Source organism: Schistosoma haematobium, chromosome ZW (genome assembly GCF_000699445.3).
Source record: "Schistosoma haematobium chromosome ZW, whole genome shotgun sequence".
In the NCBI taxonomy this organism is placed as follows: Eukaryota; Metazoa; Platyhelminthes; class Trematoda; order Strigeidida; family Schistosomatidae; genus Schistosoma; species Schistosoma haematobium.
The window spans coordinates 30,350,119-30,363,847 of NC_067195.1; the positions used below are offsets into that span (position 1 = coordinate 30,350,119).

The following is a 13,729-nucleotide window of genomic DNA, read 5'->3' on the forward strand; positions in this document are numbered from 1 at the left end:
CCTCGTGATGCAGTTTGATGAATTCCTCATTGTATGTCATACCCACCTCCATCGTCTTTTCTTAATTCTCTCTTCACCTAGGAGTTAGTTTGTTCTCTACCACATTAGGTTTTTGCTGATCGTATCTGTCCAGTGGATGTGGAGTATCTTGCGTAGAAAACTGTTTATAAATACATGTACTTTTTTGAGGATGGTTGTAGTAGTTCTCCACGTTTAAGTTCAGTAGAATAAAACTGTCTTTACGTTCTGACTTTGATGTTAGTTGACAGTTGTTTCGAGTCCGAGATGTTCTTCAATTACAGGAGTGCTATCTTTGCTTTGCTAATTTGTGCCCTTCTGTTGAGTCGGCTTTCGGAGAACTTCAACGGAGTCTCCAGAGGCCCAAAAGGAACTGAAGAGTCCTTGCCAAATAGAGCACGATGGAGTATTCTAGAATTCCAACTTGGCGTACTACTATTGGTCAGTAGCATAATATGTCGCTAACGGATTGGCCGAAATATGATGTTGATTTAACAAACGCTAACATCTATAAATACCCATGATTTTCTGTACGAGAACGAACCTTGAAGTAAAGTCTTTTCTCTCATACTTTGCGTCATCTTTCTGGTGTTCAAGTCGCTGTGTAGTTCTAGCTTGCGGGTTACCCGAATAGCTTAGGAATCGAATATAGCGTTCAATCGACAAGACGTATCACTTTCTATATGCATCACATCCTCCTTGTCAATCCTCGAAGTGTTCCACTCATCTGGTCCTCTATTCTTGAATCCCAATGATTGGCTTGACTTCTTTGTCCTTGACCGCTCTCTCTGCTTTGGTATATTTCCCCTGACAGTTTCCCCATATTTCTTCGAAGTATCCTACCCATCTGTTCCGCTGTTCTTGGAACTCAGTGATTGGCTTACATTCTTTGTTCTGGATTAGTTACTGTGGTCCACCACATTTCCCTGCTAGTTTCTTCGTTGTCTCATATTTCCTTATCTTGGATCTTTTTCCACCGTTCATGCTAAGTTTTCCATGTATCAAGCCTGTCACCTCTAATGCTGCTCTTCACTTTCCAGTTTGCTTGTGTCTACTCGGTCTGTGCCATGGCCTTCTCTGCTCTTGTTCAACTGTTGTTAGCTGCTGTTTTCTTGTCCTGGGTCTCGATAGGGGTCCATTCTTAATGATGGCGTTTCTTGCGGGTCAGCAACTCCTGTCAGATTGAAGTTAGTGTTAGTGTCTCCCATAACCATGTTGTTGAAAGTACATAGATCTCTAAGTCTTTCACTATTCTTGTTCCTTTCTCTCATTCCATGTCGTCCCATGATATGTTCATACTCGGTGTTGTTCATATTGACCCTGACATTGAGGTCCTCCATCAGTACAGTCATGTCTGATCCTGGCAACCTCCCACAAAAGTGATCTTTATCGTCTTCTTCACTTTCATTGGTGATAACATTCATTGTGATCCCCTCCTTTGTTTTGTAGAATGATTTGATGATTCTAGATCCATGAGATTCCCACCATGTAAGCGCTTTCGGTGTTTCTTCGGATAGCGTCAGTGCAACTCTTCATGATCAGAGTACAACAATACCTCTCCCGAAGTTCATGGGTTTCACTCATTCCGAGCAGAGACAGACTTGATTTCCTCATTTCTTCAGCTATTTGACTGGTCTTCATGGACTCCCACATTGTTTTGGCATTTCGTGTGTTATGTTTAAGCCCCTTCAATCACCATGTGACATGGTCGATAATCAGAACACTGACTTGTACGACCTTGGCTCTGTGCCAGCTCAATGACGCGTTAATCATTTTCAGCAACCTTGAGTTTACTCTTAGTCATTATTGGTTCTTCTCGCTTACACCTGCCCGTTTGACTCGCGAACACAATCTCAGCTTCCACTGTCTGAATCATATATTTCAGACATACCTAGTTTATATACAAGGAAATCAGATATCATCATACTATAAAATAGTAAATAACAATTATAGAAGATCAATCTTAAATCGATGTTAGCGTGAAAGACTGTAGTAATAGTCGCCAATGGGTCAAACGAAAGCCTATATATATATATATATATATATATATATATATATAATAACAGTCCATAATTAGTTCTAGAAGTTACTTATAATTTAGTCTTCGTCCACAAGATCATGTACCTAACGTAATTGTTGCTCTAGTTGTTAGAAGGGGCATCGGCCTCGTGATATCCAAAGGATCTCAGCTTTTACCATAAGGCGTTATGATTCTTCTAAATGAAGATCGTTCCAACTACCAGGTCACAGTTTAAATGATTCTCTTGGTTAAGGTTTTTAGCAAGGTTGTTTTCTACCCTCCTCCTTTATCCAGACCTTGGAGCGATATTTACTCGCAAGGGGTTTGGAACTTTATTGAGTTATATCTTTACTTATTCGTAAATACATTTATTATTTTTGTTTTTGAAATGTGCATATGTTAGTTTTTCACTTACGTTGTCTGTATCGAATCTCTGAATCTTTAAGAAATGGGATTTTTGGTAATGATATGTTTATGTTTATTATTTCTGGTTATAATATCAATTTTATCTTTTTTGTTTCTCTGAAATTTTAGTTCTTAAATCCCTCAAATTTAGTTCAGAAAGGTGTTAAACCCGAAATATCTTTGACCGAACAGTGTGATTTAATTGTACAGAAAAGAGAAAAATCTCCATTGAAATCCAGTCACAGATCAACTGTTAGATCATTTGCTTCTTCTGACTTACGAAAAACTTCAGTTGTTGGTGACATCGATAGTGATGAATGTTCTGTTGAGAAAGTTTGTCTAGATAGCGACTGGCTCGATGCATCTGCTAACCTTGTCTCCCGTGATCATGTGGCATACAGATTAGCCTACGAACGTTGTCGAATGCTTGATACACCAGAAAGTGTAGATTCATTTTTAGAAGAAGCTTGGGCTTTGCTGTTTAGTGATGTGACACGTGTTTGCGGACCTAGATTTACTCAACGTAAGTAAATTTTTTATTGAATCAATAGCCTATTTCCCATATTTTTACTTGTAAATGTCATTTGTTAAAATCAGATGTTTTTATTTATTATTTATTTCAACACATACATAATGGTACAAAGAGACACCAAATACATATGCGCCACACAAATCTCATTCGATATGTGTGAGGGCTGTGATACTGCCCGGGTGTCCAAACCGAAGCAGGTGGTTTTCTTAGGGGGCCACACCCCGAGCCTTCGACCTGAAGGTCTGATCCACAAGGCAGTGGAGCATCGTAAGGAGATGCAGTCCCATGGAAGCCGGTGACCAACAATTGGTTCATACGCCATTTGTTCCCGCAGGATACTGGAGCCCATGCGCACCATTGGTTTTGAATCCGGTTAAAGCGCCGGACATTCGCTTTTCGTCCTCTCATTTTCGTAAACAACACCCCCGCCACGAGAAGGCAGTGAGTAGGACTTCCCTGACAGAGGCTATATACGCGTGGCCGTGTGAGAGTATTTCGAGAGGGAGAGCGGACTCTCCCCACTCTCGGGCGTACCAGGGCATTTGGGGGCAAAATCAGATGTATTACAAAATTTAACAGATTTCTGTTTTCACTTTTATTATTGATCCAGCTTGAAAAATATCCTGTTTTCTCTATGTTATATATCGCGATGAGATTGAAATGTACACAGTTTGTCATAATATTATAAGTAATTATCTTCTTATGTTTTATTATTCAAGAAATAATGAGGACGGAATTAATAAATACGACAAATTGAAGTGCAGGCTATGGGTAGTTGTAGACATTTTTACTGAATATAGTTTCGTACCCTTCATTAATGTAAACAAATTTGCACACCGTAACCGAAGGACTAATTACCTGTTCAAGTGAATTTAAATCCACAACTGAATGATTTAACCTTGATAGTCTACTGAATATTAAAGTAAAATAGGGGGATTTATACTGTTTCGAATAATACGCTCACATATATTACTTATATAATTTTGTTGAGAACCGGAAAATGTTCCTCGGTAGAGTCTCTATATGCTCGAAAAATTTGAAAACGTTTCATCTAATCGGCACTAAATAGAAGCTTCTCAGAAATGCTTGGAAAAATAAAAGATTGTGTCAAATTTTGGTTGATCAACTACTTCTGTTACTATATCAACATTATCTCGAAGACTATAAATGAAAACAATTTGATGTACTTATACGTCCCTTTTTCTGTTGCTTGAGTTAGTGGGTAGAATTAGTCTGCAAATATGGTAAGGGTCTAAGAATCCAGCTACAACCGTTCTAGTAAGATTTATCAAATTTAAAGTCAAATAAATCTTTCAGCCTGACTGTATTTACTTTGTACATAAGCAGATGCGTAATATTTATCAAAGTGTTTAACTTTCATCTTTTGGACAATAGTAATTAGTTATAGTTTGAATTAGAATTTGCTGCTACAATTATTCACATTGAGAAGTAAAATGATCTAAATTATAGTATTATGCTATCTACTGTAGATTTGTTATTCGTTTTTCTATGCTCCTGGAATTAGAGTATTTCTTTCTAGTACACTTAAACTTTGTCTTTGATGTTCTGTAGCATGATTACATTGGAAACAGTTGACTGAACAGTTCATTTTATTTTGTTTCATTTCATTTAGATTGGATTCTTAATTAATATCGTTATACTGCGCTGTGTAAGTGTAGTGTCAGTTATTATGGCAAGCCCATATACCTTATTCTAACTTCCGGACATCCTATTTTATTCATTTTACTTGAGCCATATTTTGACCTTGTCAATTATTCGCTTATTAGCCTTGACTGTTTTCACATGAGCGTATATGTGTGTACACTTCATGTCCCATGATTCATCACATGTCTGTAGTTTATTTTGTCTGCCTATAAATATTGAGTAACGCTTAATTAAAATGGAGTTGGCTTCCCAGCCATCCTCCCTGTGCGTCATTTTGCTTGGCTCTGTTTCATTCACTTCATATACAAAATATATGTATTCAAATGCCATTCTCGTTAATTGACTTATTTAATTCCGTTATGGACTAACGCGATTTAAGTCGACTATTATAAACGAGAATAAGCGATAGCAAACATTTATACAATCTAAATGGAGTCAGATCTACGGGCCTTTTTCATTGGTAAGCCCGCCGACGACGAACGCAACGCAGCAAGCTACGTCAATGAAGGCACTTCTGCACTCTATACGTTCGACGAACATATTCAGCGAAGCCAGCGCAATCTCCAATCCGACGCAATCAGCACAGCCTGTGCAACATGACATGGACATGCTCAAGTAAAATGAATAAAATAGGATGTCCGGAAGTTAGAATAAGGTATATGGGCTTGCCATAATAACTGACACTACATAAGGTTTGCTTATGAGATGCCGGTACTTTTTGTTACCTAGATACTTTGTGTTGTACTTATTCCACCATTACCTTGTCCAAGAGTTTTATCTGCAAATTAAGATATATTCTGTGTATAAATAACAACAAAAAACAACCACTTATTTTGATTTTTCTTCATTTGTCTGTGCAACAACACTGTCTTAATAACTGATAAGTAAACCGTTTTATCTATTTTCATCGAAACATTCACACTGTTTATGGACTACAGAGAGAATAATTGCTCTCAGATCATTTAAAATTGAGTTTATGTAAATCTGTATGAAATCTAATAAGGATAATGTTAGTGGTGAATAATTTTTCTTGTTTATCTTTCGTTACCTTCTTTCTAAAGTTGCCTTAACTCTTGATAGTGAACAGCATCGAAAATTAGTGATTGACCGACTAGCTTCTGTTGCTCCAGCATTGACTGATACATTATCTAACCAGATAGACGCTGAACGCTCAACTACAGAAACAAATGGTGTAAGCAGCTCAGATATTTGGGGATTATTTTTGCGTGTTGTGGATGTGTTACGTGCTCGTTTGCCAAAATCATTGCCCCAATTGGAAACAGCTACTGCATGGGCTTCTTTATTACCTCATGTTCAAGGCAATGATCTACGTCGGTTAGCTGCAAGTCATCTTTTAATTAGTTCTTCACTTATTGCACGTCATGGCACGCCAGCATTTTTGGAACTACGAAAAATTCAAAAGCAGGTCAGTTATAATATATATGTAATCGTCTAAAACGTATGTTTTTGCAGTATTTCCCTGTTTAGAACATATTCATTAGCGATGGTAGGAAGTATTCCCAGTGAGGATAATCTTCATCAAATATAAGGAATGTACAGTTTAGGAAATCAATAATCAAACTATCTGAAATAATGTAAATTAATACTTCGGAAAATCATAACCAGCGATCTAAACGTTACTGACCTGTTGCTCTACCGTTTGATCTACCAGACTAAATCGCTAATCATTTCCAAGCTGTTGTTATTAGCAACAGCCATTAAGTACAACATTTTATAGTTAAAATTACATCTAAATGTCATTAGAGACCAGCTGATAATCTTTATGCTCTCGTTTCTAACGCTTCTACAATTCAGGCTTTTCGAAATTCAGTCATCATCTTTAAGAGGGTAATGTGTTATAATTTCAATGCCGTATGGAAAAGCAGTTATTTTTTAAGCCTTGTCAGCTATTATTTATTTGTTTAAACACATAAACATTGGAACAAGTGGGAACCAAAATATATGTGCGCCCCACAATAAAGATGAGGTTGCAAAGAGATGGAGAAAGGAAGGTGAATATAATAAAAAAGAACAAAAATGAGTAGAAACTACTGTATGGTGATGAAGTAATAATAATGATATTAATGGTTGAAGTAGTTCAGTCAGGAAAGATACAACCAAAAAGGATTCTTTCAGTTAGAAAGATTACTTTCACTTCCATAAAGAAAGTAGAAAAAGTTACACTAGGATCGCCACTGGCTTGTATCCTGAGCCGTTTCTGTTAGTGTCTCTGGCCATTGTATTGCACCATCTATAGGACCCCAAACACAGAAAGTCGTCTAATATTCTCAGCTCGGAGAGGCCAAGTTTTACAAGCATAGAACAAAATTGCTCTCACTGACCTTTTACATCCGGACTAGCATCACTAATGCGCCAAAGATGGCCCAGATTGGCATAAGCCTTTTTGGCTTTCACTATACGCCCGCACCAGCACTTAGTCATTTATTCAGATGCACGAACTTCTCAACTGTCTTTGTCTGCTTGCTATCCAGGGCGCCTTCAGGATCAGGATCTTAACAGTCTTGTAGAAGTACTTTTCACTTGGAAGGTGCGAAGAACATACCATACCTACTGGCAATGATTGACAACTGACTATGTACGGATTGGTTTGGGGATCACCACACAGTAAGACAATATCATCCTCATACTCAGGGTCGAAAATTGTGTCTCCATGCAACAGATCCACACCACCATTACCTACATCCATCAGAGCTGTTTCCAGAATGTCATCAGTGGCGAAGTTGACGAGGGATGGTAAGATTGAGCAACCCTGTATAACCCCATTGCTTGAACGAAACGATAAAGACAGGTGTTTGTGTATAGAACTTTCAAGAATTTAATAAACTTCTCAGACAAACCCTTCTCCCATAGACTCCCAGAGAACAGTCCTATCCAACGAATCGAAGTAGAATATAAATTAAATGTGTATGGTGAAAAGCTGTAATCATTCTGTTGATTTGAAAACTTTACATATTAAAAGGGATTTGAACTGTAGTTAACTGTAATAAATGACTCTTTTTTTCTGGCGAACTTTTATTGGTTATAATAATCAATGATAACACAGAATGAAGCAAACCACTATCAAAATATCAACATTTTAGCTGGTATCAGCAGATCTGGGATGCAGGTATATCCAGGTGTCGAGTCCCGGTTAGGACTAAGATATGTCCTGGGCTTCATTGCTACCCATCATCCATCTCTGCTTAAAATAACTTGATACATGTATTTTTCAAACTGATAATCAACCAAACGTAGTTCATTCACTCACATGAATGTTTTATTCACAGTATTTTGCTGTGTAACTGTTATAACTTGTGGCCTGAGTGCCTTGCTAATGTATAACGTAACGATATCGCCAATTAGACAGCAATGAATTATCGGTCGCACCAGTGACGCATGAAACACGTACGAGTAGTCTAGAGTGCCTATTGGCCCTACTTCATGCCTAGCCCAGCCAGTTAAGTTCAGAACACCAATCTCAGCCTCTGCAATATGAATCATCTATTTCAAGCATACTGGGTTTACATACCAACCAGACAGACCACATCGTACCATAAAATAGGAAGCAACATTTGTACAAGATTTGGCTAAATGTGGCTGTGAACGTGGGATGTAGTGATTAATAGACAGGGTATAATTGAAGAACGGTAAATCGTATAACAATAGTTCATAGGTCAAAATATAGCTCATAATACGAAGGACATGAATATATATAGTTTAGTTATTCAACAATTATACGATAAAAATGTACATAAATGGATCACAAAAGTTATCATTCATTATGTTTATCGGGACATAACAGTAACAGAAGTATACTTATTTCCTTTTAACTATTCTACAAAGACTCCCAACATTTTAGGCTTACAGTATACTAGGTTTGAAGCTATTACGAGTTCACTTAGTATGCAAACGAAACAAAGACTTGTGACCGTAGACCAATAAGCTAACTATTTGATGCGTCTCAGCCCCACTAAATAGAGGAAGAAGTCCAAACTTGGAACGGGAAAGTATATTCCGTAAGCCAGAAGCATGAGTGAATAGTAACAGCGTAGCAAAAGTAGCATACTAAAAATACACAACAGACCAATAGCGTTAAATATTCTCTCAAGTGGGAATTACGACATGAAGGTAAAAAGAGCGCTTTTGACGCGAAAACAAGGAAATTTAAATTTCCAAAATAAAATTACAAAATTAAAGCATTTACAAATGAGTTCTGGGGATCTAACGTCCCCAAAACAGCACTATTGATATGTAATGAAGGCTATAATTTACGACTTTTCTATTACTAGGGATAGATAACTATTTAACGCACACATGTTGAAATAATTATGATTCAGTAACTTATTATGATTATAATTTTGGCGAACTTCATTTGTTTGCATGTTTGTATTTATTTATTTTATCGTCAAACTTTAAATGAATTCTGAAACCAGTGATATTTTTTCACGAGATTTACATAAATTTAATTCTTTTCCAGTGGAGTGAATATAACCAGTATTGGAATGTGATGAATCTGGCAATCACTCTTTCACGTGATTTTAAACATTGTAGATTTTTGGATCGTTTAGTTACTAAAGTAGGTTTTTTGTAAATGAATCTAGTGTTCAACTGACTTGTTACGCATTAACCATACTGGACCCGCACAATAAATGATATCTTGATTGCTTATCATTTTATCGAAATGCAATTAACGGAATAATTTATTATATATATTTTATTAGAAATACAAACAAATCTTAGTGTTATGTCTCAATATTAATTATATGAAATTGTAGACTGGAAAGTTCATTATCAAAATTTACTGACGGTTTCACAGTTTCGTTATATTTTAGATCAGCGTTGGTTTGTATCTCTAAGGCTCACAAGCGTATTCACATTAAAGTAGGCTTATCTCACAGGACTTACTACTAAATGTCGACAAGATTTCAACGTTATTTTCTTTGCATTTTAATGTTCTTTTATCTATTTTATGACTGTATCCCAACACTTTGGTTCGTATAATTTGATCAAAAGTAAGTACTAGATGATTACACCATAAACTGAATAATATACATGTGTGAGACAAGGTACACTAATACCACTAATATTACTCTCGTTATCGTTTTGATTTAGGTAAGCGATTACCGTTGAGCCTATCATAAATGGCGTACCAATTCTCTTGAGTGCGGTTTGAATTTTTTCCGTCATACATATTTATTGTTCTATGCTTTTCAGGATAGTTTGAATTTGGCTATCGGTACTATTGCTAGTAGTGACACTTTGGTTCGAGGTTCATATCGTTATGCTATTGGCAAGTCTTCTTATTCTACTTATTTCCATTACATGGTCGACTTTCATTGTTGCTGTGATTGTTATTTTTTGCTTTGTTTGTTGATTTTCTGGCGTTATTTCTTTACTGATTATCTTCACTAAAGAATCGATGGTCATTAGTCTTCTCTTGATTCAACAAAAGATAGTTTTATAAGTATAGGGTTGTGGAGATTGTTGTGCTTTGATTGAGATCATCGCACGAGACCGAAAGTTCTGGGTTCGAATCCCGCGTGTAGTATCGTGTATGAGTACTGCTCTGGAGTCCCATACTAGGACGAAACGGCCGTTCAGTGCTTCCAGATTTTTAGTGGCAGTCTAACATTGATCGGCTCGTGATCTTAATTAGAACGAATAGTCTGTTTAAGTAAACTATCTTTGGCTCGTTTTTTGTAGTCGAAAATCAGAAAAATGAATGGGTGTAAGTTATCTGTGTGAAGCATTATAATGCGATATATCGTACCATTATTCATGACTTATTGATTTAGTATGTTATTGTAGATGCATTTAGATACAAAATTGAGAAAGGTTACCCAGCGCTTCGTCGTTTTGGACTTAATTCTGTGACTTTAATAATTCAGTCATAATTAACGTAGAACCTGACACAAATGTGGCTAATTCTTATCCAATCAGCACTAGTCGATAGTTTGAGAATACTCTAGAATCTTCTCATGTAAAAACTATAAATACACTGACGTTTTCCCTATTGTGCTTCTTACTGGCTTCTGACTTCCATCTAACCTTGTTATTTGGAATATAATCTCCTTTCTGTTCAACCGTGTTTTGATTTGGGGTCTTGTCGAGTGAATCGGTGTCCGAGAATACTAAGCAATAGGAATAGCTGGGTCATAACCGTAAGAAAGAGATTATAACAATATCAAAGTAATCCGTTTTCATTTTTTAAAAATAGTATTCAAATCAGTAATTGTGTAAAGCTTTATTCGCTGTTTACAAACCACACATAACTTATTTGCTAATCACGCTGCTTAGATGCAATGGAATCCAAATTCATGAACTATTTAGTTTTAGTGTATTTTCACACGGATAAATTTTGTATATTCACATAAGGATAACAAACCTTAGGGTACATGTTGTATATAGTGCGTGTATGATTGTCAATGCTAATTCCTGTGTATTCATTTTTATCATGTGGCCCAGTGAATGGATTTTGAACCTCTGTGCTACAGAATTACGCAGGTAGTTTTCGCTTCATAATTGGTCTTCTCTTTTGATGATACATTACTTACTGTTAATCATACGTTAACTTTGTATTGAATGATATGTGTTATGACCATCGAATCTCATTTCATACTGTGCTATTTTCCTAATTTTTAACTGAAAGCCCGACTAATCAATATGAGAGAAAAATTTCCGGACGATGCACTTCTTACTTTATTACTCGCTGTTGGCTTTCTAAGTATGTCCATGCAAAAACACATTGGTTCACGTCATCTTGCTGTTTTACAGGTAAGTTTCTTTTCTACTCTTAAAAACATAATATATTACGTGATCGGTTGCCGTGTTAACGTAATCTAAAGAAAAATTGAGGATTACATCAGTACTCTTTTCGAAAATTATTTCACTTACATATCCAGTTACAATGGAATAACGCTACTAGTGAATAAAATAGTTTTGTTATCTGGATGTAACTTTTTTAGAGAGCAGTTTGCGTAAACTGCTTCTGATAGCCATAATCAGTTGTGATCATGAAGCTCTTCCCTATAGAGGAAATTAAGATTTATATGAAGTGATATTTTACGTCATGCGTCAGTGACATAAAAAAACGTTCTCTTGCTCACTCAGACGTCCTATGGAGTTACAACGGTATTTGACTTCCCTTTTTGAATGTCTTTAAACTTATCATCTTGTAGTAACGACCCCTAATATACATAGTTTGATATTTTTCTAAATATTCCATTTTTGTCATATCATTATACCTTATTTATTTATTTATTTAAGGCTGTTGGCTTTCTTGGGGAATATAAACGTTTACGTGGTGATTGTCAGGAGGTTTACTACAATATAGCACGTGCTTGTCATCAACTTTGTAAGTTTACTGGCATTCTATTTTCAAAAATCCTGACTTGAATACATATCTTCATCAAACGATAGTATCATTCCCCGTGGTGATGTCCTTCGTTTTCTCAGTCAACTGACTGATGGTAATCTGATGGATTATAGAATGCTCTTTTGTAGCTTTTTTTATTAGGAGGAATTGAGGCTTTTGCTCATTGGTTGTAATGTCCTTTACTTGGACACATAAACGTTTTAAGAGTAAATTAGTGATCTTTTTTCATTCGGCTACATGAATACCATTTTCACCCTTTATCAGTTGTCTCATTATTTTTGTGATAGTTTCACCATAAGTAACCAAAAAATTAAGCATTTTATTGATGTATGCTTTCACCATAAAATCATATTTTAAGTTATATCTCCTATTGTTTATTTTTATTTCACATGGTTGTTGGTATTCTTGCAGCCATTTATAATTTCTTAATTCAAAATTCCTTAATCCCCTATACAGCTATAGAGTGTAGTTCTATTGTTAGGTCACATACAAATTAGAATCTTTGATTTTATGACTGGGTACTATATGACTAGGACAACGGTTCATAGTCCTAACAATTTTATTCACCCAATAGTAAAAATAGCGAAATGTAATTAAAGTTTAAAGTGACTCATACTTTTCCGACTGAAATTATCATGGATATTAATACAAGTTTTTAATCTGTACACTTTTCATAGTTTTTGGGCGTCTACTTCTGTTTCTAACAAAGGTTTAAGCAGGAGCGTCTCCATCATCATTATGTGTTTTCTAACGAAACATTTTAAAATGAGGTTGTTCGAAGGTACATTTTACTAACGCATGCTTAATATAGTTTGTGTATGTTTCGGCTTGAGTTATTTTAATCTCTGTTTTGTTTAGTTCAAAACTAAATGTAAAATAGACATTTGTATCTACTAAACAAAGTTCTTCCAAACAGTTATTTTTGTGTTATTTGTGGATATCAATGAGTCAAATTGAAGCAGGTTATAGTGTTTATCTTATATGGTTTGTTAAATAGAAATTTATTTTTATATCTCTTCTTTGTCTGTCATTGACAAGCATATTAATATGTTAATCAGACCACATCGTTTGTAAACATTTGCAAGGGAAATTCACGAGAGAACAGCTTTCAGATTCATTATTTCTTGTTAAACTTAAGATTTATTAACGGATGGACATGAGCTTAGTTTGTAAAAACAATACTAGTTTTCCTACCTCGTCTTTCTGTGGTATATTTTATGGTTGACACTTTCGTAATTGAGCATGTAGTTAACTATCATCGGTACTGTACTAAATAGACACTTTTTTTAATTCAGCAATCACTCATATGGCTATTCACTATTATGAAAAAGTCCTTGATATGGAGCCTATTGGAAACAATCCTGAAGAGAAGTCTGTGAGTCCTGCTTTCTTTTCTCTGAATATACACTATTGTTATTATTGCGGAGGTTGATTAACTTAACCTATATTCGTATATTGTTTTAGTTTAAAAACTCTTGTCATACGTATCTTCTGACTGCATTTATTATTCTTTCACTTTTGGTTTATTTTATTAGCTTACTAATCTGTATAAAGAAGCTGCTTTCAATTTAGCTCTTTTGTATCGAACTAATGGGAATCCATCAATGGCTCGTCATATACTCCAAAAATATGTTGTCATCTAATAATGTGTTTATATTTTTTATGATTTATTTACTTTTTACACACAATAGTATATATAAAAGTCTAACTCAAG

The 13,729-nt window shown here is 35.5% G+C and overlaps 1 protein-coding gene across 2 annotated transcripts in view; it reads left to right on the forward strand.

Moving 5' to 3' along the window:
• GTF3C3_1 (General transcription factor IIIC, polypeptide 3) overlaps window positions 1-13,729 on the forward strand; it is a 30,651-nt gene extending 16,922 nt beyond the window's left edge. Inside the window, exons 15-19 of one of the 2 annotated variants that reach the window (XM_051210992.1) lie at window positions 2,573-2,966; window positions 5,702-11,414; window positions 11,907-11,994; window positions 13,311-13,390; window positions 13,551-13,729. In XM_051210992.1, the coding sequence (XP_051071020.1) occupies window positions 2,573-2,966; window positions 5,702-6,096 (789 nt within the window). In that variant the 3' untranslated portion in view covers window positions 6,097-11,414; window positions 11,907-11,994; window positions 13,311-13,390; window positions 13,551-13,729. Of the gene's footprint in view, window positions 1-2,572; window positions 2,967-5,701; window positions 11,415-11,906; window positions 11,995-13,310; window positions 13,391-13,550 lie in introns of those variants that run through there. The other variant, XM_051210991.1, reaches the window with a different exon arrangement.